The 27,259-nt window shown below is 42.0% G+C and overlaps 2 protein-coding genes across 7 annotated transcripts; both read right to left on the bottom strand.

The window, feature by feature from the left end:
• Nucleotides 1–15,452, bottom strand: rbm14b (RNA binding motif protein 14b). 5 transcript variants are annotated; one of them, XR_004578067.2, is made up of 5 exons: nt 15,348–15,452; nt 12,449–12,801; nt 7,475–8,513; nt 4,500–6,720; nt 1–4,104 (listed from the first exon to the last, which is right to left on the bottom strand). XR_004578067.2 is itself a non-coding variant. In XM_026937131.3 (4 exons), exons 2-4 carry the CDS (start codon nt 12,795–12,797, stop codon nt 6,417–6,419), a joined length of 1,692 nt encoding a protein of 563 aa, XP_026792932.1. In that variant the 5' UTR covers nt 12,798–12,801; nt 15,348–15,452; the 3' UTR covers nt 1–6,416. The 5 variants fall into 5 exon arrangements, 4 of the variants coding, with proteins under 4 accessions (XP_026792932.1, XP_026792934.1, XP_034159852.1 ...); XM_026937131.3 differs by having other exon boundaries at nt 1–6,720; XM_026937133.3 differs by having other exon boundaries at nt 1–6,720; nt 7,475–8,492; nt 15,348–15,450.
• A 756-nt stretch (nt 15,453–16,208) lies between these two features.
• On the bottom strand, nt 16,209–26,751 carry LOC113540688 (copper chaperone for superoxide dismutase). Of its 2 annotated transcripts, none has more exons than XM_026937341.3 (8): nt 26,647–26,751; nt 25,291–25,363; nt 24,552–24,689; nt 21,735–21,909; nt 20,444–20,504; nt 19,983–20,060; nt 19,540–19,643; nt 16,209–18,300 (listed from the first exon to the last, which is right to left on the bottom strand). In XM_026937341.3, the coding sequence occupies exons 1-8, from the start codon at nt 26,668–26,670 to the stop codon at nt 18,144–18,146; spliced, it is 810 nt and encodes a 269-aa protein (XP_026793142.3). In that variant the 5' UTR covers nt 26,671–26,751; the 3' UTR covers nt 16,209–18,143. The 2 variants fall into 2 exon arrangements, with proteins under 2 accessions (XP_026793142.3, XP_053089455.1); XM_053233480.1 differs by having other exon boundaries at nt 18,166–18,300; nt 19,515–19,643.
• Nucleotides 26,752–27,259: the final 508 nt, after the last annotated feature.

Below are 27,259 nucleotides of genomic sequence, written 5' to 3'. Positions count from 1 at the left end.
TTCTCTTATAGGACTAGTTTATTATAGGTTTGCATGCGACAACACATTGTGTGTATGCATAAGCTGATGTAGAACAGTAATTACATTTATCCAGTTACCAAGTTTGTGCAGTTAACATTATTATAGAGCATGCATTTACCCCACCATCTCCAAAGCGGTATAATTATGGGCAACACACATAATCCCTGTGACAAAAACTGCTTTGTTTATTGTCACCAAAAAAGATCATATTTGAAAAGAAGATGAATTGGTAGGAAAAAATGTACAAAAAGTTAGAAGTAGGTAGATAAATGGGCAAAAAGGGATTTCTTAAAGCAATGGCTAAAGAAAATGCTACCACAGGCAGTGCTGTGTGATAATGTGCACACCAAGAGTAAAAGGAGAAAAGTAGGGGGCAGCCTTTTAGCTGTTAGAGAACATCAAGCTAAGCAAAGAGCCTCTGGTATAGTGTGTAGGAAACATTAAGACTGCTGTCAGAGGTCGGTGTCAACTTCACTCTCTAGGAACGTTCCACAGAAACACTTATTTTCCTCAGTAAGCACAGATCTCCTATTCTGTGAGACATTTCATCATATGCTACAGAATACTCACCTTTATTTTCTTCTCTCTGCACTCTTATAGGAAAAGGGTTTCTCATGGATTCTTTAGATAGGTTGATGGTTCTAGGATTCTTAAGGGTACTTGAAGGGTACTTGTGTTTGAAATGTTTTGTAAAAGGGCAAACCCACATGTATAGGGTTCTATATAGAACTTTAAGTGGTTACCAAGTGGGACAAACCAAAAAGCCATTAACCCACGGGTCATCAACTAGCAGGCTGTGGTCCGGAAGTATTTCAGAGGGCCGAACACTCAAAAAAAAGCTGTAGCAGTATTGACCAATGTATGAAATAAAAAAAATAGTCATAGTAGCGTGACTCTTTTTTTTTTTTTTAAACACGAACACGATTGCCGCAGCCAATCACATGCATTTATGTAAATTATTTATCAAGAAAGGGATTTCATAGTATTCCATAGATTTTTTTAAATTGAACTCTCTCTTGTCTGATTAGTAGAGTGACAACATGGATTGTTTTATTAAAAAAAAAAAAACGACTAGATAGATAAATAGATTTTTCTTATTTATAGCCGTGAACTACTCACTAATGGTTAAGCATTGGTGTCACATTTCAGTCATGTTATTTGCTTATCCTGACCTTTGCTTGCAAGGAATTTTATGTAACTGGATCTTTACAAATTGTGGGTTAATATCCCTGATCTAGCCCCCATTTTTAAAGGATGAACTGCCTGTATATCCTTTCTCAAGTGGCAGGTAGATTCAGGGCCAGTTTTCCCATCAACTCAGCTGTTTGAAATTCTATGACACAGCACAAGTGAGTGTGTGTGTGCATGTATGAATGCATCACTATGAGAAAGTCACAGCCCCAAAATGGTAATTGGACCTACAGGTGGTTTATGTTTGTGAAGGTTTTATCTTTCCACATGAAGGGTTTAAGGTCTTCACAGCTGACCTCACACTGGTCTGTGCTAAACATTTTTCTCATAGAAGGAGTGTGCATATATACTCTTAGAATAAAAAAAGGTTCCATCGAGTCCCCTTAAGGTTTTCTCAGTATGCCTGTCTAGGGAAAACCTCAAGCGTTCTATGGCTATTCACATTACCAGGTTGAAGTGACACAAACCAGATTTTCCACCTTACTTTGACATAGATCTGCGGCAATAAGAACAGTCAGATGGGAATTCATGTCATTGTAGTCATCATCCAGTGGAAGAATGGGGAAATTGGTAATGGACATGATATTTGGGCAAACGATTCAAACAAAACTGGAACTTACCAAACCCACTACATGATAATGTAGTGATCCAAGAAATTGATGTGGGCATGCAGGATGTTTCAGGTGACAGGTGTGTCACTTGTGGTTATGGATGTGAACCATCAAGATAGACAGATCATAGACAGATCATAGACAGATCCAATCTGAGCAAAAAAATTGCAAGTGTGCAGTGAAACTGGTGATGTGAACATAGCCTAGGCAGAACCCTACAACAGAGGATCTCCCTTTCAGGAAAATTTTAAAGGAAAATTTCAGAAGCTAGAACCCTTAACCATGCAAAGAACCCTTGAGAAACCCATTTTTCTAATCGTATAGGGCAAGCAACATTCTATGAAACACAACTGTAATGACAGACAGGGTCAGAAGCTGGTCAAAAGATCAGTGTTCTTATTTTGAGATGTCCTCAGTGTCAGCTGAAAACTCAAACAAGACTCGGTGCAAAAAGTTACAACACTTCAAAAGGAGTTTAGAGGAAGTGGGTTGAAAGTAGGCACACCCTCAAACAAATGACATTTGGCGTCAACCAGATTCACTAATCTTCAAGTCAGTATTCACCAGACGTTGCACTCGTATACACCTGGAGTCCCACTCATGTCCCTTTTATGTGTTCATCAATAAACTCAACATCTGGTGTATACTTTCGGTGGATATTACTTGAAGACAGTTAATGACACCTGCGAAAGAGCTGATCTACAGGAAGTGCCTTTTGTTCCAGTTTTACCCATAAAAGGGAGACCTGACTTACCTAATTCATGTCTACTGGATTAGATTAGGTCTTCTGGAACAAAATCTGACACTAACACACCCTCTAGGGGTGAAGGGTGGCTTTCGACTGTCAATGTGTAATCATAGGATTTAAACTACGAGCCCTACAGGAGGGCGTTAAAGTGATTTTCCACCCAAAATCTCAGAATCAGTAACTAGAGCTCTAGACAAAAATATATAGGTGATGTGAGCCACATGAAGCCACCAGAACTTTTTGAACTCCTGCTCATGCAGCATGAGAAGGCAGAACTCACAATGAAGAACTCTCTTCTGCATCCATGATTCAACAGACGTTTGACCCATGATACAGCTACTGTTGCTTTGATTAACATAGTATACTTGTAGAGAAAGGGTCAACCAAGAAGGTTCTTTGTTTAGTCCCCTTAGAGCAGGGGGGTGTCCAATCTTATCAGCAAAGGGATGGTGTGTCTGCAGGCTTTTCATTCCAAACAAGCAGATGCCACAGATTCCTCTTGTTTATTCACCTGATCCTTGACTTCAGTCAAGGATCAGGTGTGGCTCCTGCTTCGCTGGATTGAAATCCTGCAGCCACACTGGTCCAATTATGACTTTTGGCCATGGAAGGCTGGGGGATCAAACTTGTGATCTCTCGATGGGAGGGCAAAACCATATATCGTTTTTGTCTGAAGCTCTAGTTGCAGAGTCTGATGTTGCTTTAGGGAGGACTATCAGTTTAAGTGCCTGGCAGAGCATGTCCAGCAAAGGGGAAGTTTCAGGGGTGCGTTCAGGCGGTTAGGCAGCAAGTGCGTAACACCGAACAAACTCAAAAGAGCCGGTTTTGGGAAGGCGACGAGGACGGCGGCAAGCTGTGTGTGTACGGCGAACAAACTTCAGGAAGGTCTGGGGGAGGAAGGGGGCCGGGTGGAAAAAAAGGGAGGGTGTAAAGGAAGAGTTGGGGGACAAGCGAGATCGGCGATATACTAAGTGGGGATCTTGAGCAAAGTCCACATCTGCCAAGCCTCAAGACGCTGAACAGACCAACACCCAAGCACTCTTCACTATAGCAACAGCTTCAACCAGTCACTCCACCACTTCACACACTCACTTACTCATCAGCTATAACTGCTAACATTCACCCAATCTTCATGGCACTACCACATTCACCCTTCACTCGCAGCAACATGAATATCAGCCCAACAGAAGCAGCAGCAAACTGTTAGCCCCTGCTGTCACTCAAGCTGCGAAGCAAAACCTGTCAGTGTTTTCTTTCAGCAAAATATTGTGGCGTAACTTGGGCCCATGAAGGATCCCCATTGGCTGTGGTGATGTTGACAGAGGAGTGGAGACTAGAGGGGGAGGTGGGGTAGTGGGGGAGAAGAGCAGGTGTTCAGTACAGGCGCAGGCGCTATCAGGTGGACGAGAGGAAGGGGGGTGGGGCGAAGCACAGTGCTTTTTACCTGCATGGAGTCAGAGAGAGCTTCCTGTGCATTGCGCGACGCTAACTGTCCTCACCCCACCAACGGCGTCCACAGTTCCTTTGGGGGACCTAGTTCAGTTGGGACAGCGGAGTCAGAAAGTTTCGCTCTTGGGTTTTGGAATAAAAAAAGCAAAATATAACATGCACAACATCCAACACATCACAGAAACCAAAGCGTCAGCTGAACAACTCTCAAGACCCTCTCAAGTACCCTGTCAGGTACAAGGTCTCCGAGAGCCATTGCACAATATTTAAGTGGTACACACAAAGCTTCACCACATCTCCAAACCAGTGTTCTCCCAAAAAGCAACTAAACATCGGCCAGTGTAGCAAACTCGCATTGTGGAGGTTTTAGGAGGGTGGCGCTGGGTAGTTATTTACTCAAAGGGTGCAGCGTTGTGTAGAGCAGCTCCTTTGGGGCTGGTAAAGCTAAGGGGACAGAGCGAGGGTCACCCCCAACTTACCCCATCCACAGAAACCGAGAGGGACAGGGGGCAGTCTCTAGTCCTTTCACTTCCTCTCAAGGCTCCCATTCATTTGAGTCTGGTCGTTTCACAGAAGAAAAACAATCATGAAACATCAACAAAAAAGAAAAATGGTAAAACAAAACCCAAAAACTTTTCTCCCTTTACTTTCATAAGGATCAAACATTTTTATTATATACTTGGTTACACTATATTTTTTTTCTAAAGCCCATGCATAGACCCTTAATATTCCATAATATTCGTACATACAAACTACACAAATGAAGACATTTTCTTAGACATTCCCATTAACACTGGTCTCTTCATTGTGTAGGTATGTGTAAGGTAGATGATGATGATGATAATGATGGCACACAGTTAAAGACAGATGCAAAGAAAGATGGAGAGAGATGGAGGATAGATGAGGGGCAGTCTAGTGATATTGTACAGCGAATGGGAAAGAAGACTGAAAGAAACTGATCTCCCATTTCTTTTAATTCCACACCACATATAGCACTCTCGTTGTGCTGGCTTCCATCTAGTTTCACATTTTAAGACTACAATCAAAAAATAGCACACTTTTATACATTTCTCTAGGCATAAGGCATAAGAATAATAAGCCACTGAGTTAAAAGAAAAAAAAGAGAGAGATTTTGGCTATAAACATGTTCATTCTGTAAAAAGCTACTTCTCATTCATGGCTGTAAACAAAGATTATGGAGACTTTTTTTTTTTTTTTTTTTTTTTTTTAAAAGATGCTTGAGTCCCATTTAGTACATTTCATAAAAAACATGATAATCATCAATAAGATACTTCCAAAATGCCTCTACTATGCAAAATGGCAGTTACGTCAATGAATGAAGGTCCAATCAGCCTAAACATGCTAAAGGACCGATCCCAGCTAATGGCACATCTAGCCATCTTATCTTTCCCAAATTAGGCTATTCCCTGTTTCTCACCGTGCTGATTGGTGTAGCTACATTAAAACAAATAAAAGCAGAGAGGATTCACAGTGTCTTTCAGCTTTCAGGATGGGTGATGTGGGATGGGGAGGAGTGATACACGTTATCACTGATCATTTACTTTTTTCCCCTCAGGATGTGAAGGCCGTGTGTATGTACTGTGGTAGAAGATCAAGGCAGTTTCCCTAAATGCATGTGTGTGTTGATCCATGTGTGTGCCTGTCATTCTGTCATTGCAACCAACGCAACTGACGTCAACACACATACACTGTCTCGAAGACACAAAGGACAAACACACACACGCGCGCACACATAAAAACAGTGTCAAACCCTGGTCCTGCACTTCACACACCTCGGGGAGTAAACATACATTCATTAAAAATGTATCGACATCTAATTAATATGTGTGTTTATATATTTATGTACAGACATATGTAAACTGGTTTATAGTTCCTCTAATTATTTCAAGCAAATCTTAAAAATCTCAAGTACAGGATCATTCATAGGCTAATATATTTTAAAAACAAAAAAACAACAAAAAAAACACACACATAAAACATCACATGGCTAATAGTTTAGCCTACACCTTAAAGCTGTCTACAGGTTTAAGGTTTGAGATTTTAAATGTTACATTGTAGGTTGTGTATGAAGAAAAGTGTGCACTTTCCCTTTCCTAACCCTGACTTGCTACACCGGATGTGTGATCAGGACCAAGGTCAGATATTCCAGTCCTTAAAAGCCAAGGCACCCAGACAAACACACACACAGACACACACACACACACACACACACACACACACACACACACACACACACACACACACACACACACACACACACAGAGACTTCTCACCCACTTACAGAAACCACAGACATACTCCATCCACACACAACACACACACAGTCAGAGACATGGCGCAAGGAGAGAAGGGGGGACAGTGGGAGGAAGTGCACACTATCGGAAGGGCGTTTCGGGAGGGTGCAGGGCGAGTTCGGAGCGGCGCAGGAGGGGCTCCTTGCGCGACGGCGGAATCGGCGGCGGCTCATACACGCGGGAAGTTGCCACGGCGATGGCGGCAGCGGCAGGCACGGGGGCGGCGGGCAGCACTGGCCTGAGTGGGTCGAGTGCGGCAGGAACGGCAGACAGCGTGGGGATGGCAGGCATCGCCGCCAGTGCGCTCGGGGCTGGATAATGAACTGTGGGGTACTGTGGGTACTGGGCGAGCTGCTGGTACTGCTGATAGTACTCTGCATAGTACCTGAAAGAGAATGGAGAAAAAGACACACACATGGATACACACCATACATACATGGTAAATCTGTCTGCCTCAAACAGTCAAATACAGTGTCAAAGTCCTCATTTTGTGTAGACATGTGCCATTACAAAGTTTTATATCACCATAATTGCCTAATCTTTACTTATAGCTTACGATTATATTTATGATTATATTTAAACAATTTCTACATTTACAGGAACCTGTCTGCAACAGAAAGAATGGTAATCACTGGCAATCACACATTCTCAAATCGCAAACAAAATCTGAACATTTTTCTTGTATTAAAAAGTAAGCTAACCATTATGGCTACCTTTACGATCTAGTTCTGTAGTTTTTAAGCCCAATAAATAAAATTTTAGCTATGCAGATTTAGGAAGGTGTAACTTGTATTGTTTAAAAAAAAAATCATGGACTTACTATATTCATAATCTTAAAATAACCTTAGAAAAACTGAATGGCTGGATCACTCTATTTTCTTTGATTCAGGCATATAGTTAAATAATTTCGGTTGGGGGACAATGAAGACTTGTTTATCTTTTAATTTTAACTGCAATTTGTCCCTAACTGCGCTATTAACTTCCAAATGGAACCCAGTGATGATGCCAATTTGAAGCAACAATATATTGTATAGTAAATACTGCTGTATTTTATGTAATTATTGGTATATGACTAGCATATAGTTTTGTTAATCTACCGGAAATTTGCCTTTCCTCTGGTACCAGTTAGTTAAACCCACCTGGCAACGGCATCTTCTTCCTGGGCCGTGGCCTCTTCCCGGCCTGCAGGAGTAGGCAGTAGCGCTCTGCGCTTTGCCCTCTGGTACATGAAGGGCTTCATAACTGGGTCAGGCAGCAGAGGTGCTGATCTTCTGAGCGGGCTCCTGTCCCTTTCCCCAGATTTTGTAGTAGCTGGCTGCTGCTCTGCTAGCACCTGCTGTCCCTGTGCAAAGTACTGAGCCCTTGCTGCTTCAAAGATGGCTGTCGGGTCAGCCGCTCCCAAGGCGCTGTAAGCTGGGCTGGCTGTATAGATGGCTGAAGCTACCGTGTAGGCTGGGTTAACAGCAGCGGCGGCCGCAGCAGCAGCTGCAGGTACTTCCATGCTAGGCGCTGCAGCTAAAAACACAGGGTTGGCCACTGCAGGTGTGTAAACCTGTGGCCCGTAGGCAGCAGCGGCGGCTGCAGCAGCTGCAACACTTCCACTTGTCACCTGGCCATACAAGGCAGGGTTAAGAGAGCCATAGACCTGTGCAGCAGCTGCAGTGGCCCCAGTGTTGAGAGCCTGATTAGCCATTGTGCCTCCATAGAGCTGGTTAGCGACTGTTCCGTAAACTTGGTTAGCTAGCGCCCCATATACAGCAGGTGCAACAGCGGCTGCTCCTTCAGCTCTCGCTCCAGCAGCAGTGAGGCCAGTCAAAGCAGCATAGGTGGGGTCGAAGGTTGTGGTGTTGTAGACCGAGTTGTGGACACTCTGCTGTACCTGAAGTGGAAGTCCTGCAGCAGCAGCAGCAGCAGCTGCTAGCACTGCTGCTTGACTCTGGTACTGCTCCAGAGCAGGTTTCCCAGTGGGACACTCGCCAGCATAGTGACCCTGTTTACCACAACTAACGCAAGGGATCTTTCCAGTCGGCGTCTGCTTGCTGGGCTGGACTTTGGACAACTCCACAGAAAGTGGACGGCCCTTGAATGAGGTGCCGTGCAAGGCTTCAATGGCTTGTAGCGCGTCCTCCTTGTTCTCCATGTGCACAAAGGCATAGCCTGTGGAAGAAGAGTGCCAGGCTGTAATTGAGTAAAGGGGGGATGATATATCAGTCCCTACCATTGTATAGTCAGGAATGCCAATAGTTATGCACATTTTCTTGTGAATACATGAATCCCTAGCTATAATCAATTATGGGCTCTTTTTTTTTTTTTTAGGGGTGAGTTCACATGAGTCCACTTAATAAACCTCAGATAAGTGGACCAGAGTCCCCTCGACTGCACCCTGATTCAAAAAGAGCCTTCACTCTTGACCAAACATTCTAAACTCTCATTGCAAATGGGCTCAACAGATGCTGAACAAAGATCACTGAAGATACAGCCATTCTTCTGTTAACCTTTGCTGCTCTTCCTCCATATTCTGATAATCAACAATACAGTATGCATGAATGTTTTCACACTTTTTTCTGGAGCTCAAGAGCAAGCTAGGGCACGGACTCAAGCATCCAGGGCCAAGTATGAAAATGTTGTCACTTTTAGTGTTTTTTTCTGACAGATTAAACTTCCAGTCTTTAGAAGTATCCTTTTGAAAGAAACCTTTAAAGGAGACTTTTTCTGGTATGCCTACCAGACATACCAAGCAACTTACCAAGATATTTTAAAAAAAATCCCACAACTGGTAGTGCTCACTTAGTAGTGGCAGAATACCAGAAGAGATTTTCAAATACTGCTACTACCATAGTTGAGCAAACCTGAAAGGCAACTAAACTAGCTGACATAAAAGAAAGGCATAAATGTAGATAGGTAAAATGTCCAATACATAGTCATTTCTTCACGGTGTGAGTGCTTTCCGAATATTACACATGATTAGCTACAATCTACACAAGTTACTTCCTTGAAATGATGGATGGCAGAGTTTCTTAGCAGCAGAGATACTTGTAGCTAAATACCCAAGTTCGCTAGCTGAAAGTATTGTTATCGAAAGCATTAACAGGGCCTAGCTAAATTACCTAGCTAGGAAATGTCAAATGTCCTATTTTTCTCTAGAAATTTCTCCAGTGTCACTGCCAACATTTACAGATTTGGATTTTATAGGTTGAAGGGAACACTTTGGAGACTGAGATTTTCTGAGATTCTGTTCTAAACATCTAGTCACGTTAGGACACATATAATAAACACTAATATTTCCCAATAACTAGCATTGTCACCTATATTTGGGTCCAAGCACTGAAACTTCACTAATTCATCTAACTAGGTCCAATGTGTCTGAGAATGAGCTCAGAAACAAACACCTTCAGGAAATCTCTTAATAAACTGTAACTGAGTTAACGAGTTTGAATTTAGCCTTAAAACTGACCGATGTCTGTAGGGAAACATCAATAACTGAGAAAAGATCAAAAGACTGGGAAACCCCCTTTTGGAAAACTAACTAATATAGTGATATATACCTATAATTGTTCAAACTGTGGCAGTGTTTTTCTTAGACAGTAATTTATTTATTTTTTTTAAAAAAAGCTTTGTTAATAATTGTACCTAGTTGTACCTTGCTTCATTCCGTGCAATTAACCTTGCTTGACTCATCTTGTCATAACCAGACAAAGACACTTATGTACACATCAATACAACTTTGGAATTTATGATTTTGCTATTGCTTAGCCTCAGACACCTACGAGTATTGTCAGACATTTGGCTTCTCATGCTGTCCTCATTACATTCATTGCCCCAATAGATTCTTTTCAAGCAGAAGCCACTTGTCAAGCATTGGTATTTCTGTTTCTAAGACAAAAAAAATTGACACCTACGCAAAAACAGACGGCAAACTAACCATGTCACCCTGTACCGCCTACCTTCACTACCCAATACAGAGACATTGATGGGCACTGACTGCTTCCTGATGTTTTTTTCCCCCCTCAGTGAGACACTGCAGCAACTAGATGACTTTACACATCTCAGTGCACTAACAATCTGTGGGTATAACTATCTAGCAAGGCCCAGGTTGAAGGGAAAAAACAATGGACTCACTTTTGTTTCAATAATGCCCTTAATATTACTTAATCTCTGTGATCACCATGATATTATGTTAGTTACTGAAAACTGTCGAATTTATCCAACTTCCACTCATGTTAATCACTTGCCCACCCAAATCATCACTCTTGCTGGCACTATGGCCTGGTTTATACTTGACAGGTGACTTTGTGTGGGCATGCAAAAGCAGCAGCAATGCAAGTGGGATTGTTAAATACTTGCCTGCATACTTTATATACAGCTAGGGGATTAAGAGTGACAATCATTAGATGGCGCTTCAGAGCCAAAACATCCGGTCCATCAGGTTTCAAAGCCATAAATCATAAAATAGCGATTACATGCACAGCGACGTTAAACACAATGACAAGCTTTGCTTCTATTTACAGCTTTCTGCTGTCATTGTGACTGTTGTCATGAGCATCTCAAATCAAAAACTCTGATCCTCCAGTCAAAAGTATTTACTAATCTAGAAGATCCAGAAAATACAAGACAGACCTTTTGGTAGGGTTGAAGACTACAGGAGAGGGTTGTAAAATTCAAACACTAAATGTAATAGGTAAACTGGTTAGTGTCAGTACTAAATAACAGTCTAGAGACACAAGGCTAGTCAGCTGTGGAGACCGGGTTATGTGGTACTAATTTTTGAGTGACGCTCCATACAGGATACATGCAGCAGCCGTCTTGAGTATGCGTAGGTAAAAGCAAGGATAATGCAGGATTAAGTGTCCTAGCTAGCTGGTACTGCTAGAACATTTTTAATCTGATACAACATGTTGATTTGCTTACTCACATTTGTGGTCTCACACTTGACTTGATATGCTCCATAGGTTTGTGTCTGAAATTTGTCTCTGTTCCTGTGGCTGGGGTTTGTGATCAAACCACTAAAGGTATTTTCAGTTTTGCTATTACCAAGCCTAATAAGAAAGTTCCTATTTCTTACTGCACTAACCACAACAACTGTTAGTTTATCCACCCTTCTTCAGGTTTCTTCCCCGACAACTCTAACTACATAACACCGTCTCTGACATATTTGATCATTTGGCCCCCTAAAGAATAGACTCAAAACTTTCTTCTCCATGGTTTACTCCTGAGTTCAGAGCACTTTTCCAGCTAGCAGTCTGCTCCTAGAGCATCTATATGGCCTTACTGTTCACACTCTAGCTTACTCAGATCACACATGCTTAAACACAGTACAATCCTAAATACCCCTTTTATCAAAGTTTCATCTGTAATCAGTGGAACTGGTCACACATTCAAAGCTTGCCAAACTCCCCCAGCTGCAGCTTCCTTTTTTGAGCACTGTGTTGCTTTTCTCAGCTTCTTTAATGAAAAATCAGTTTCGCCATACAGTCAAACAAAAAGTGATACGCTTCTTCAAACCCAGATGAACTCAAAGACTTTTTCTCTTACTGAACCAATCACCATCTCTGATCTTATCTCTAAATCTAATACACCTTCCTGCATGCTTGATCTTGCCCTTGCTCCTCTCCTCAAGAAGTGTTACTCTGTCGTCTCTGCTCCCATGCATCATCTCATTATCACGCTGTGTATTTCAGGTTGTTCTACTGCTCTTGAAACGGTAACTGTCACACCCATTCTTAAGAACCTTGATCTTGCTCCTCCTGCCTTACTGAAAACCCCTCCACACACTTCTGACTCTGGGCCATCAATATTCAATGCTTCCTTCAATACAGTAAATCATGACATACTCATTTCCTATCAGGCATTGGGTGAGAGTTACAGACTTGCCTAGTTCAAATCTTATCTTACAGCAGCTTCAATATATACAAAATTCAGCTGCTAGAGTCCTCACCCATACTGCAAAATTCACATCACATCACTATTATACTCCACGGCTACTCCATGGTTTTAGCCAGCACCCAGTACAAACTGCTAATTATTATTATTATTATTATTACATTTGAATGTGAAACTGAGAATCTTTTTTTTACTTTTATTACTTGTTTTTCTTTTAAAAACAAATCTCTTACCTTTAACTTTGTCACACTCCAGGACCTTCCCAAAAGTCTGAAAAAGCTCCTTCAGGTCTTCTGTGGTGCACATGCCACTCAGATTACCCACAAACACTTTGGTGGAGTGGAGCGGCCGTCCCCGGGACTCTTCCACCACCAGGTTACGACCTTTGAACTCCCGGCCGTTGAGCTCCCGTATGGCGCGTTCGGCGGCACCCTCTCCCTGCAAGTGGACAAAGGCAAACTGCCTAAGGACGCTGCAGCTGACCACTTGGCCATAGGACTCGAAAATGGCAGACAGTTCTTCTTGCGTGGTGTCCAGGGCCAGGTTCCCCACGAAGAGCTTCACCGTGTGGCCCTTATCCATCACGCTGCAGAGAGAGGAAAAGAAGAATAATGTCTCACTTGGTATTATCTAAATCTACATCATTCAATCCAAGCACTAATGTGTGTTGGATACAAGTTTATTACTCTGACTATGGGTGTGCTGTTCATGTTCAACATTTCCTTCATCAGTTCCAGATAATCATGCAGACGTCTATAAAATTATGCCAGAAACAGGAACCTCATGGGTCTGTCTTTGGTACCTTTAACATGTTTTAAAAGTCATTTAAGGTTCATATTTGTACCACTGGGGCTGTTTAAGGGGAAATTTTCATTGTTCTCACACTGGATAAGAAACAGTAGATTTTTTCCAACAGTGCATTACTGGACATTCAAATGACGTGGCTGGATAAAATCCTTCATAGCCATAAAAAGCAGTAAACTGAGGGAAAGATAGCAATAATGGCCATATCTTATCTATTCAGGCTGAGAAAGAGTGGACTTTGTGCTTGTCCTGTTTTAAAACCCCAATCAATCAGCAGTGTGGAGGATTTGTTTCACCATGCAGTCCCAGTCCTCATTGCTCTGTCTGTGGCTGTGTTAGTGCAGTGCCAAAAAACTGCCCTGCCACTTCCAGCCGTTCCTGACTGGGGTTTTAATATTGGCTACAAGCTTAAAAAAAAATAAAAAGGAAAAAAAAAGGAGTCCTAAAACCAAGAAATAACCTCCTAAACCACATGAGACACTAGTCACACTTCTGTTTATTACATAGTGTCTGTAATGTAGTTAATGTTAGACAGATTTCAGGCAAGAAAGGAAGATGGATAGGGAGACAGAGACAGATATAAAGAGAGACAGACACAGAGAGACAAAGGTAGAGAGACAGAAAGAGACAGAGAGACAGGTAGAGAGAGACAGAGAGAAATAGACAGTGACAGAGAGAGACAGATAGAGAGAGAGACAGAGAGCTAGATAGCTCGATAGACAGATAGAGAGAGACAAGATGGAGATAGAGATAGAGAGAAAGATAGTTAGAGAAAGACAGATAGAAACACACAGAAACAGAGAGAGAGAAAGAGAGGCACACAGATAGAGAGAGACAGATAGTTAGAGAGAGACAGATAGAAACACAGAGACGGATAGATAGAAACACACAGAGAGACCGATAGAGAGACACGCACAGAGAGAGACACAGAGATAGAGATAGAGAGAGACACAGAGATAGAGATAGAGAGAGAGAGATAGAAACACACAGAGAGACAGATAGAGAGACACGCACAGAGAGAGACACGCATAGAGAGAGACACGGAGATAGAGAGACACGGAGATAGAGAGACACGGATAGAAAGATAAAGAGAGACACAGAGATAGAGAGAGACACCTACAGAGAGATAGATACACTCAGATAGAGATACACAGAGAGAAAGAGAGAGAGACAGATAGTTAGAGACAGAAACACACAGAGAGACAGATAGAGAGAGAGAAACACAGACATATATATATATAGAGAGAGAGAGAGACACACAGTGTGAGATATAGAGAGAAACACAGAGATAGAGACAGAGAGAGACACCTACAGAGAGATAGAGACACTCAGATAGAGATACACAGAGAGAAAGAGAGAGAGAGACAGATAGTTAGAGACAGAGAGAGAAACACAGACAGATATATATATAGAGAGACACACAGTGTGAGATATAGAGAGAAACACAGAGATAGAGACAGAGAGAGACACCTACAGAGAGATAGAGACACTCAGATAGAGATACACAGAGAGAAAGAGAGAGAGACAGATAGTTAAAGACAGAAACACACAGAGAGACAGATAGAGAGAGAGAGAGAAACACAGACAGACAGATATATAGAGAGAGACACACAGTGAGAGATAGAGAGAGACACAGAGATAGAGATAGAGAGAGAATACTGCAATCTGATGACGCAGCGCTACAAAGTAAACAAGCTTTACTACTTCCTCAATGCAAAGAGAAAAACAGGTAAAACACAAGCGAAGAACAAAAACAAACCTAACAATGAACGGCGTTTCTTTATTCTTTCACAACTAAAAGCCCAGACATTACTGTGTTTAAAAAAGAAAAGAAAAGAAAAGGAAAGGAAAGCGGTGAATCGCCGTTTCCTGAGCAGCATAAACACTGAGCTTAGCATAGCGCGCGCGCAGGGAAGAGCAACAAGAGCCAGCAGGTTGTGTGAGTGGTCCACTTTCCCCTGTGCTACACTTCCCCATTTCACTCACACTAAACATTTCTCACACACTCATTCTCACACACTCACTCACACACACACACACACCGACACCGACACCGGAACCCTGTGCTCGCTGCCTCTCCGCTTCCCACTCACACAATGAGGCAGTGTGAGGAAGATTGGAGGATCTCCTCCTCGCGCAGCCTCGCGCCGCCTCGCGCCTCTATCGCTTCATCCAGCAGCCTATTTAACCCGATTTAATGATCTCTCACCTCACATCACACCGGAAATCATCACACACACACACACACTCGCTCTCTCTGTACATACATTCTGTTAAATATTAGAAACACAAGTGTGAAGAGAGAAACAGAGAAATCTTCCATCTTACCCAGGCGGTGCAGGATTTCAAAATGGTCGGTCTACTTCCGCTCTTCATTCTTTACACACACACACACACACACACACACACGCACACACACACAAGCACGCACACACGCAGAGAGAGAGAGAGAGAGAGAATTTTACAGTTTGATATTCCATTCATGATGTGCATGCACTAGATAGATAGATAGATAGATAGATAGATAGAATCTTCATTCTTTACACACACACAGACAAGTGAGAGAATTTTACAGATTGATATTCCATTCTTGATGTACATGCTCTAGATAGATAGATAGATAGATAGACAGATAGATATGCAATGGCTTACTACTTCACAAACTCTTATTTACATAAGATATGATCATCTTTCAACACAGAGCTTCTCTGTGGCACCAGATTGAAATTTTCCCAGTCGTTCATATAATTTGTAGAAGTGTGTGTGTGTGTGTGTGTGTGTGTGTGAGTCAGAGAGAGAGAGAGAGAGAGAGAGAGAGAGAGAGGGTGATTCACTACACTTTGACCAAACTAATACACAACTACAGTATACTTCCTGACTCATTTTCAATCACCGCTTTATCCTGATCAGGATCGCAGTAGATCCCGAGAACACTGGGTGTGATACACACACACATTCACAGACAGATGCAATTGATCTTTTTTGGCATGTTTTTGGAAGGTGGGAGGAAACTGGAGAACCCAGAGGAAACCCACACACTCACATGGAGAACGTGCACAGAAACTCCACATGGAGAGTGAGATCAGAAAGGGTACAACTATCATTTTATAAAACATTTACTAGGTAAATGAATAACGTCATAAATGAATAACAGTGAAAATCGAAGAAAGGTACACACAGCTGCTTGGAACAGATCTGGAAAGCTTTAATTATTAAAGGAATGACACACAGGCAAGAATCTTCATAATCATCATTAACCACAAAATGATGAGCATTAAAATAGAAAAATATGATTTAATCTAATTATGTGTGAAAACATCCAATCTCAGTTTTAAGGCTTACATGGATTATTTGATACTGACCCCTTTTCAAATATTTAAGAGCATTCAGACCAAATCTTTTTTTTTTTTTTAACATAAAAATATTTTTTCATTCCAAAGAAAAAATAGTCCAAATATTTAACATAATAAACCTCAGTTGCATTACATTTTACGGTTAATTTAAAATGTATAAACCTTGCATTGCAAGTTGAATTATTAAACCTCAAAACCTTGTATGACAAATCTGGTTAATCTATCCGTGAATCCAGAACTGATTCTCAGTCTAACTTCAGTGCCTTAAACATGAAAAAGCTTAATTCTAGATTAAACATTAAATGAACATCACAACACTACACAGGGCAAAATGAATCTACAATATTATTATTGTATATTAATAATATTATTATTGGTTTCATGATCTGAAAACAAGAACTGGATTTCTTGTAATGGATTTCATGTTGATCTGTCTTTACAATTATACTTGTGCTTTTTTCCCCCCATTTTCCTCCTGTTTTCTCCTTAAAAATTTACTTGTGCCAATTCCCACCTATCATACGACAGCTACTAACCAGGGAAGATGAAGTCTAACACGTGCTTCCTCTGAGACACACGAAGCCAGCCAAACGCATTTTTCAAGCCTCATGCTACATTCAGACGAAAGTGCTATCTACCCTCTTCCACATACATGAGCGCACAGATGCCTGCGATTGGCTAGTGTCACTGTAATTGACAGGGGACAGAGAGTAAGCCCCTCCCACTCATAGAGCACAGCTAATTATGCTTTCTTTTCTCCCGGTCATGGATGGCTGTGTTGTTGTTGTTGGGATTCAAACCTACGACAAAAGGGTGAACGTTTTTCTGTTGTCACTCATGAATTAACATCCTGCAAATGTATTGTATGTGTGATTACCACAAAGAAACACTTTGACACAGTTCCCTAAACTGAAACGGACAGATTATTTAAAATGCAGTTATAACGGGAAGGCAGTTATTGAATTCCAGCAATAAAAAGTTTTCTTTATGAATTCTTGTCAAAGGTATTTGTAAACTAATCTCTAAAAAAATAAAAACCTCAAAAAATATGTAGAATTTGTGCTTTGAGAGATGGAAACGATTTGTCGCTATGTGTTAATAAGAGTTATTTCTGGGCTGATGGCGCATGGAACTCATAACATGTTATGAAAAGCAGTAAGCTGCTTTGGTCCATAGAGATAAAACTCCATAAGAAAAACTTCTTTGATGTCTGTCTTTCTTTGGACTTTTAGTTTCAAGAGTTAGTGCTATAAAGCCGCATATATTAAATGTTTTATTGACGGAATTCAAAAACCGCTTTTAGACTCCCATAAGTGTGTTTTAAGTAAACGTAAACAGTTTTTCAGTTCTTTTCTTTGGGAAATGTGTCCATAAGCCTTGTCTGTGGTAATCCCACATACGCTATAGATGCGTAAATAAAGATGAAATTGAAAACTGCAGGTGTATTCCCTTACGGCTGCGAGAAGGCTTTGTATTTTAATGGGCAGAGTTCAGTGCATTCATAACTGTGGCTTTTTTTTTCCTCCACACCAACCTCAGTCATCATGTTTTACATGAATTTGAATGTGCAGCACTATAACAGCACAGTCAGCGTTTTCGTGAACAGAAACCACCAGCAGCAGGCCGGCACGGAAAGTACGAGGCAACATTCAGCGATAGTTTAAAAGGTACTGCTTAGTAATCAACAATCTCTTTGGTCTTCTCAGAGTCTCTTCTCCTTTAAGTGCAATCTGTCAATCATTCATCATTAGTACAATGAGTGGTCACATGGTCATAAATTGGCAGCTGGTGTGTCGGTGACTTTTTTGCGTCCTTTGCCTGCTATTGGACGATCTCTCTCCTCCCACAGAGTGACTCCATCACAGGCGCAGATCTGTTTGGGGTTCTGAAAGAGTCCTGCAGAACGAGCAATGATCCCACACGCCAGCCTGGGATACAGAGAGAGAGAGAGAGAGAGAGAGAGAGAGGGGAAAATCATTATTCAGCAGGGTATACATGGTGACAAAAAAAAAAAAAAAAAAACATGCAAAAGTGTGTGAGAGTACATGTGTGAAAATCTTTTCTCCCATTGCTCAGTTATTTATCCATTTTGGATTAAAAATCTTTTTTTATTTTTAGATTCTGCCTTTTTCTCCACAGTTAATATGACTAACTGTACTACTATTGAGGATAAGCAATGAAATATTACTATAAATATTTATATAAATTTTTATATTATTTTCTATATTTTTATATTGTATTTATATAAATATTTACATTTATTCATATTATATAATATAAATGTTATATTATTTTTTCCTTTTTCCAGCTGTTCTAACACCAGTGCTACCTGCTCAGGCAGTAAGCACACACCGCTGTGTGTGTGAAGCGGCAAATGCAAATTCTGTGGTTATACTTCCATGCAGTCAGTAAACACCACAGTTCATTCACTTCCCTGCTTGTTTTATACCTACAGCACTGTGGTGCTGGATTTATATGACGCATGAACAGCTGCATTTCAAACCAGTTAAATGTAAGGACATCTTAGCAAATGAAAATTCTCGAATATAGATAAAATGATCTAACATTTCCTATCACGTACTAATCTTATATTTTTGTTTCATTGTAAGATGTCATTTTTTGCAGTGTAGAAATGCAGAACTAGTGAATAATATATACAACACATATATGACATAAAGCATGTACAGATTTTTGTTCAGTAGTGTGTTGACCTATCACACAGAGATGAGCTTTTCTACAGTGTTATGCTGAAAAGTAAGAATGATTTCCTAAAACCTTCTTTATGGCAGTGGAGCTGAAGGAATCTGTTGGAAAATGAGCTCTGCTGTCTTTGCAGTGTGTCATGAAGGGGGTGAGATGGATTGTCCATGATGGAGAGCAGTTTTTTCAGTGACCTCCTACTCCTCACTGACTCAAACGTCTCCAGGTTTTGTCCAACAATAGTGACATTAATGCTGCTCCCCCAGCAGCCCACAGCATAGTAGATGGTGCTCGCAACCACAGACTGGTAGAAGATCTCCAGCATCATGGTGCATGAAGATCTTCTACCAGTCTGTGGTCATGAGCGCCATCTACTATGCTGTGATCAGAGCACGGCGTGTATGCTGTATTCAGAGCTGAGCTTTAAAAGTGTCTCACGTACTGATTAATGTGAAATTATTCATCACCTCTCGCCAGAGTTTCCTGTTTGTCTAGACAGAGGGTGATTTCCTCTTCCCAGATCATCTTCTCCTGAATCCACCACCAGCGATCGACCAATCACATCCCACACCTGTCCACAGAGACACAGTGAGGGACAGGGATATGAAACTGTTGTAAAAGTGCTGGAAAATGTCATCAGACAAGATTTAATTCCACACACGTTTACTCTTTCAGCTAATGTTTCTTTTTTTTTTTTATCCAAAGTGACTTACAATGGACACTATGAGCAGATGAGGGTTAAGACTCTAGTGGACCCCAAAGTGGCAGGTTGGTAATAATCGTCTGTAATTATTTTTATGTTATTTCCTGTTTGCGCTTTTACCAGCTCCTTGTTTTATTAATACTCACTCCTTTGACACTGTTTTTACTGTTTTACCGGTAATGTGTCCGTGGAAAAGCACTCAGTTACCTTCAGCTGTGAGTCCTCCAGTCTGAACGCGGCTCTGCCGTCTGCTCCCGCCTGAACGTTTCCCAAATCACCGACATGCTGCACCACACAAACACCTCCATTCATTACACCATCTGTTCCTCTCTCCCGTTATACCTCACTAATAACCTGTTTTCTACCTGATGAACACCTTAACAAGGACTAATAGTGCTCCTGAACAAGTTATTTTAAACCAGGACATACATTCATCTACAGAGAAGAAGAAATGTCTTATGCCAAGATGTTTTATGCCAAGAAATCTTTTTAAAATGGTCTGAAATAAAATGAAAGAAATAACAGTTTTGTTCAGCATTAGCTAAGCGAACTGATTAAATTAGCATGAATATCCTATAGGTGTCACATCGTGCTCTAATATCATATCTCTACTCGTGTCTAGTTTCTCGCAGTCAGGCTACAATTTCACTGAGCAAAAGTAAACGTACCCTCTCTGTGTCCTGTGGGCCTCCGTGCTGCTTCCCAAACGGGTTGTAGTGCTCACCACAACTGTGTGTATGTGAGAGAGGGAGACAGACAGAGAGAGAGACAGAGAGAGAGAGAGAGAGAGAGAGAGAGAGAGAGAGAGAGAGAGAGATGAGGAGAGAGATAGACAGGAGAATGGAAGAGAGGTAGAAATATAGACAGAGAGAGAGAGAGAGAGAGAGAGAGAGAGAGAGGCAGATGAGGAGAGAGATAGACAGGAGAGCGGAAGAGAGGTAGAAATATAGACAGAGAGAAAGAGAGATGGAGATATAGACAGGGCAGAGAGACAGACAGACAGAGAGAGATAGACAGGAGAGCAGGTGAGAGATAGAAATATAGACAGGGAGAGAGATGGAGATACAGACAGAAAGACAGACAGACAGACAGAGAGACAGGGGGACAGCAAGAGAGAGATAGACAGAAGAGCAGGAGAGAAACAGATATAAACAGACAGAGAGAGACAGAGACAGAGATATAGACAGGACAGAGAGACAGGCAGACAGAGAGAGAGAGAGAGAGAGAGAGAGAGACAGGTTAAGAGGTGAATTTGGTTATCCTTATATTTAGATATGTTATAAAATTTGAAGCTATTACAGCTATTTGAGAAATCATTCTAATAGATAAAGTCTGATAAATGTAAATAGAAATAAATTATACTTACAGTACTGTGCAAAAGTCTTACACACCCTATTTTTTTTAGTACAAACTTTGTTAGAGATTTTTATTTTATGACTTCTACATTATTGATTCAGTACAAAAACATTTTAGATTCCAAACATTAGTTTTCCAGCACAAAATTAAATGTTACAGAAAAATGTTTGTATGTCAGTAAAGAAAGCAGCAGATTACATAAGAGACACTTTTCAGACAAAAAAACATAATGAAGGCTGCTGGGTTTTGCTGCAAAAATAAGAAGCGAGTCGACAGTCAAAGTCTCCAGAAGAGCTGTGTCTGCTTCTGTAAGATGCTCAGTAACACTTACAGCTCATCTTTGCTCTAAAGCATTTCTTTGCATGTGCATAAGACCTTTGCACAGTACTGTGTGTGTGTGTGTGTATATAGACAGCAAGTAACACTAATGTTCTTAATTCGATCTACAGTTACTTATCAATCCCTTTATGTGTGTTTCAGTGGCATAAACACTTCATCTCTGTCAGTTCATTAAACTTACTATAACCAGAGTCAAATATAAAACATGCCGCTTCTCACATTCACATTCTCATCTGTAAGGTGAAAGGTCAGAGGTCACCGTACCTCATGCAGTCCTGTGTGAGGTCTCCGAATTCATGAACGTGAAGGCCATGAGGCCCGGGCTCTAAGCCGTCAATCGTGCCGTCAATCAAACAACGATCCTCGGATAGCTGCAGAAACCGGACCACGCCCTGCACTAGCCCCGCCCCACTCAGCATAGCCACGGCCGCTCCCAGATCTGAAGCATTCACACACAAACAGATTATTACTGAACCAACATTAGTGACTCTACTCTGACTCTACTCACACTCCCTCTCTACTCTGACTCTACTCACGCTCCCTCTACTCTGACTCTACTCACGCTCCCTCTACTCTGACTCTACTCACGCTCCCTCTCTACTCTGACTCTACTCACGCTCCCTCTCTATTCTGACTCTACTCACGCTCCCTCTACTCTGACTCTACTCATGCTCCCTCTCTACTCTGACTCTACTCACGCTCCCTCTACTCTGACTCTACTCACGCTCCCTCTATATTCTGACTCTACTCACGCTCCCTCTCTATTCTGACTCTACTCACGCTCCCTCTCTATTCTGACTCTACTCACGCTCCCTCTCTATTCTGACTCTACTCACGCTCCCTCTCTATTCTGACTCTACTCACGCTCCCTCTCTATTCTGACTCTACTCACGCTCCCTCTATATTCTGACTCTACTCACGCTCCCTCTCTACTCTGACTCTACTCACGCTCCCTCTATATTCTGACTCTACTCACGCTCCCTCTCTATTCTGACTCTACTCACGCTCCCTCTATATTCTGACTCTACTCATGCTCCCTCTCTACTGACTCTACTCACGCTCCCTCTACTCTGACTCTACTCACGCTCCCTCTATATTCTGACTCTACTCACGCTCCCTCTATATTCTGACTCTACTCACGCTCCCTCTCTATTCTGACTCTACTCACGCTCCCTCTCTATTCTGACTCTACTCACGCTCCCTCTATATTCTGACTCTACTCACGCTCCCTCTCTACTGACTCTACTCACGCTCCCTCTATATTCTGACTCTACTCACGCTCCCTCTATATTCTGACTCTACTCACGCTCCCTCTACTCTGACTCTACTCACGCTCCCTCTATATTCTGACTCTACTCACGCTCCCTCTATATTCTGACTCTACTCACGCTCCCTCTCTACTGACTCTACTCACGCTCCCTCTACTCTGACTCTACTCACGCTCCCTCTCTACTCTGACTCTACTCACGCTCCCTCTATATTCTGACTCTACTCACGCTCCCTCTACTCTGACTCTACTCACGCTCCCTCTACTCTGACTCTACTCACGCTCCCTCTATATTCTGACTCTACTCACGCTCCCTCTACTCTGACTCTACTCACGCTCCCTCTCTACTCTGACTCTACTCACGCTCCCTCTATATTCTGACTCTACTCACGCTCCCTCTACTCTGACTCTACTCACGCTCCCTCTCTACTCTGACTCTACTCACGCTCCCTCTATATTCTGACTCTACTCACGCTCCCTCTCTACTCTGACTCTACTCACGCTCCCTCTCTACTCTGACTCTACTCACGCTCCCTCTCTACTCTGACTCTACTCACGCTCCCTCTCTACTCTGACTCTACTCACGCTCCCTCTATATTCTGACTCTACTCACGCTCCCTCTACTCTGACTCTACTCACGCTCCCTCTACTCTGACTCTACTCACGCTCCCTCTATATTCTGACTCTACTCACGCTCCCTCTACTCTGACTCTACTCACGCTCCCTCTCTACTCTGACTCTACTCACGCTCCCTCTATATTCTGACTCTACTCACGCTCCCTCTACTCTGACTCTACTCACGCTCCCTCTCTACTCTGACTCTACTCACGCTCCCTCTATATTCTGACTCTACTCACGCTCCCTCTCTACTCTGACTCTACTCACGCTCCCTCTCTACTCTGACTCTACTCACGCTCCCTCTCTACTCTGACTCTACTCACGCTCCCTCTACTCTGACTCTACTCACGCTCCCTCTATATTCTGACTCTACTCACGCTCCCTCTCTACTCTGACTCTACTCATGCTCCCTCTCTACTCTGACTCTACTCACGCTCCCTCTCTACTCTGACTCTACTCACGCTCCGTCTACTCTGACTCTACTCACGCTCCCTCTACTCTGACTCTACTCACGCTCTCTCTACTCTGACTCTACTCACGCTCCCTCTCTACTCTGACTCTACTCACGCTCCCTCTATATTCTGACTCTACTCACGCTCCCTCTCTACTCTGACTCTACTCACGCTCCCTCTCTACTCTGACTCTACTCACGCTCCCTCTCTACTCTGACTCTACTCACGCTCCCTCTCTACTCTGACTCTACTCACGCTCCCTCTACTCTGACTCTACTCACGCTCCCTCTATATTCTGACTCTACTCACGCTCCCTCTCTACTCTGACTCTACTCATGCTCCCTCTCTACTCTGACTCTACTCACGCTCCCTCTCTACTCTGACTCTACTCACGCTCCGTCTACTCTGACTCTACTCACGCTCCCTCTACTCTGACTCTACTCACGCTCTCTCTCTATTCTGACTCTACTCACGCTCCCTCTCTATTCTGACTCTACTCACGCTCCCTCTCTACTCTGACTCTACTCACGCTCTCTCTCTACTCTGACTCTACTCACGCTCCCTCTCTACTCTGACTCTACTCACGCTCCCTCTCTATTCTGACTCTACTCACGCTCCCTCTCTACTCTGACTCTACTCACGCTCCCTCTCTACTCTGACTCTACTCACGCTCCCTCTCCTCTGAGGCTTCAGCTGCACTATGAGCTGGTGCTTGTGCTTAGTGAGAGATGATGAGAGCTGAACCTGGTTCTGATCCCCCGATGCCCTTCAGTACAGCTCTTCTGCCCGTGCTCTCAATCAGACCCTGAACCTCTTGAGTGGAAAGAGACGTCTCAACGAAAACCTCCTCCCGAGCCAAGTCCACCTGCACCGACTGCACGCCTGCAAAAACAGATAAAACACTTTTTACATAAGCATTTATTCCACTGGTAAACATTTTTTTAATCCAAAGCAACTTTAAAGTAATGAAGAATGCAGCAGCACATGAAAGAAGGTCACAGCACATTACTGCAGTCATACTCAAGCTACAGCGGCTGTGTACTAGGTTCTCTCTTCAGTATAAAATACTGTTTAAGACAGGAATGGTTAAAGTTCTAACGTATATTGCGGATCTCCTGAAACAGTACGTTTCTCAGCTAAGGTCTGGATCTGGACTCAGATCTGGAACAGCACTCCAGAGAAAATGAAAAATACGCTGTAACTCTATACGTGTTTGAACTAATCCAGAATAAAATGTACTTGTTTATTTTATGATTTAAGATTAGGATTATCTTACCTTCTTTGCACTTACACGGATAATAAAGAACAAGCTATATGTTTTTTTAGTTTCTTGACCAGACATCTTGTGCCTCTTACCTGGTGTTGCCCCCATTGTGAACCACCTGAATAGCCCCGTGTTAGACTTAGCTAATCAAATGAGTGTATCTGAAGACAATGTGATTAGACTTTAATTTAATGAACATTTACTACTTCGTTAACTCACCAGGCTGTTTCTCAAGTGCACCTTTAATGGCACGTACGCAGCTCTCACAGCTCATCTGCACCGCAAACTCCAACTGAGAAGAGGACAACAATCACAAATCATAAACTTTCTTTCATTTATTAATCAGCTAGCGAACCGTACAGTACCCTGCATAAGTATTCACCCCCTCTGAATTCACCCACATTTTATAGTGCTACATCCTGGAACTGAAACGAATGTAATTGGGATTATATGTTGTCACTGTAAACAAAATATGGAAGTGGAGGGAGGGAAAGAAATCAAAATAGTTATCAAAAATAGTTACAAACAAAAATAGCCAAAGCTGTGACTGCATAAGTATTCACCCCCTCTTTTTTTGTGAAACACCAAAATGAATTCTGGTGCCATCAGCAGTCATGTAATTAGTGGAATGGAGCTCAGAAGTGTCACATGACCTCAGTATGAATACCCCTATTCCTGTTAGAGAACATACCCAAATAAAAAGCGTCATGAAGAACAAAGAGCTGTCGAGACTGAAACCAACAGAACAGGCAGAACCACGGCTCTGACTACAGGAAGCCTTCCACCAAACATTAGTGACGGGGTACACCGTAGGTACCAAACAAAGGTGCCTCTTTCCATGTTGCTGTTGTGGAACCAACAAGCGTACAGCTTTTACACCTGTAGCATGCACCATTTACCTGGAAATATGAATATACAGTAGCTTTAAAAAGAATTTAAGGTACAGAAGTTGACCTTTACTAGCTTTACTCTAAAAGCTAATGCACCATCCCAGGTACAAGTTACAAACTACAGGTAAATAAATGGACCCTTGATGGTACCTTTCTTTATTTGGTACCTTTCTCTCTGAGAGTGTGAGGAGGACATTAATCAGACAAGCAACCAAGAGGCCACTGTATATCAAGTTTACAGTTTGGTGGAGTTATAACAAACAAATGGCCCCATACTGGACATATAGTGCACTACATAGGGTGCAGAACACACTGCTTAGTTCCCTATGTAGTGAACATATGTAGGGAAGACAGAGCTATTTAGGATTCAGCCTTAGAAGGGACAGCTAGTTATATCTTAACATGATCAGGACCCAAAATACAAACACTAAAGGGTTGAACAGGGAAGTGCAAAATGAAGCATGATGATATTTATGGCAAAAATAAATCAATAAATAAATATCATGTGCAGTAAAGTGTAAATAATCTGTCAACGCAGGAGATGATTAGCAAAGTCACTCTTATGCAAGTTGAGTGAAGAGGAGAGTGGATTATTCCTGCACTGTACATCTGCACACTGCACACTCACAAACTCATCACTGCACAGCACTTCATCACTCAGATGCAAAAAGAAGCCAGAACTCACTTTAGCAGCTTGATCTGTTTCCATTTCCACAGATCTCTCTCTTTCTCTCTCTCTCACACACACACACTGACACACACATACACACGGACACACTTCTGCTGTGAAGCAACACACAACTGAGTCACAACAACACCCACACTTCCGCCATTCAAAATATAAGTCTCATTTCCTGATAAAGTGTGGGAAAAACCTCAATAAAAGTCCCCCTGAATGTGTAAAACCACAACAAGGTGTAGGCGTGCTGTTACTGGAAACTAATCAACCACAGGGTGGTGTGAAGTGGAGTTACTGTTACCACCCTGAAGCTGATTATTTTCTTACAGCAACACTCACTATTTGCTGTATTTATGTGTTTTATAATCCAGGATTGGGAGGGTTACATTAAGAATGTTTTCCGTTATGTTAAAAATTACTTCATAAAAATGTAATCAGTAACTTAAACCAAGTATCACAATATGAAAGTAATGTAATCTGATTACTTTTGGATTACTTCAAGGTCACACACAGTACTGTGCAAAAGTCTTAGGCACATGCAAAGAAATGCTGTAGAGCAAAGATGCCTTCAAAAATAATGAAATTAAATGTTTCCACATTAAAAAAAACACTATAAAGA

The sequence above is a fragment of the Pangasianodon hypophthalmus genome, chromosome 4 (genome assembly GCF_027358585.1).
Source record: "Pangasianodon hypophthalmus isolate fPanHyp1 chromosome 4, fPanHyp1.pri, whole genome shotgun sequence".
In the NCBI taxonomy this organism is placed as follows: domain Eukaryota; kingdom Metazoa; phylum Chordata; class Actinopteri; order Siluriformes; family Pangasiidae; genus Pangasianodon; species Pangasianodon hypophthalmus.
This window is presented reverse-complemented; position numbering and strand designations above follow the sequence as displayed.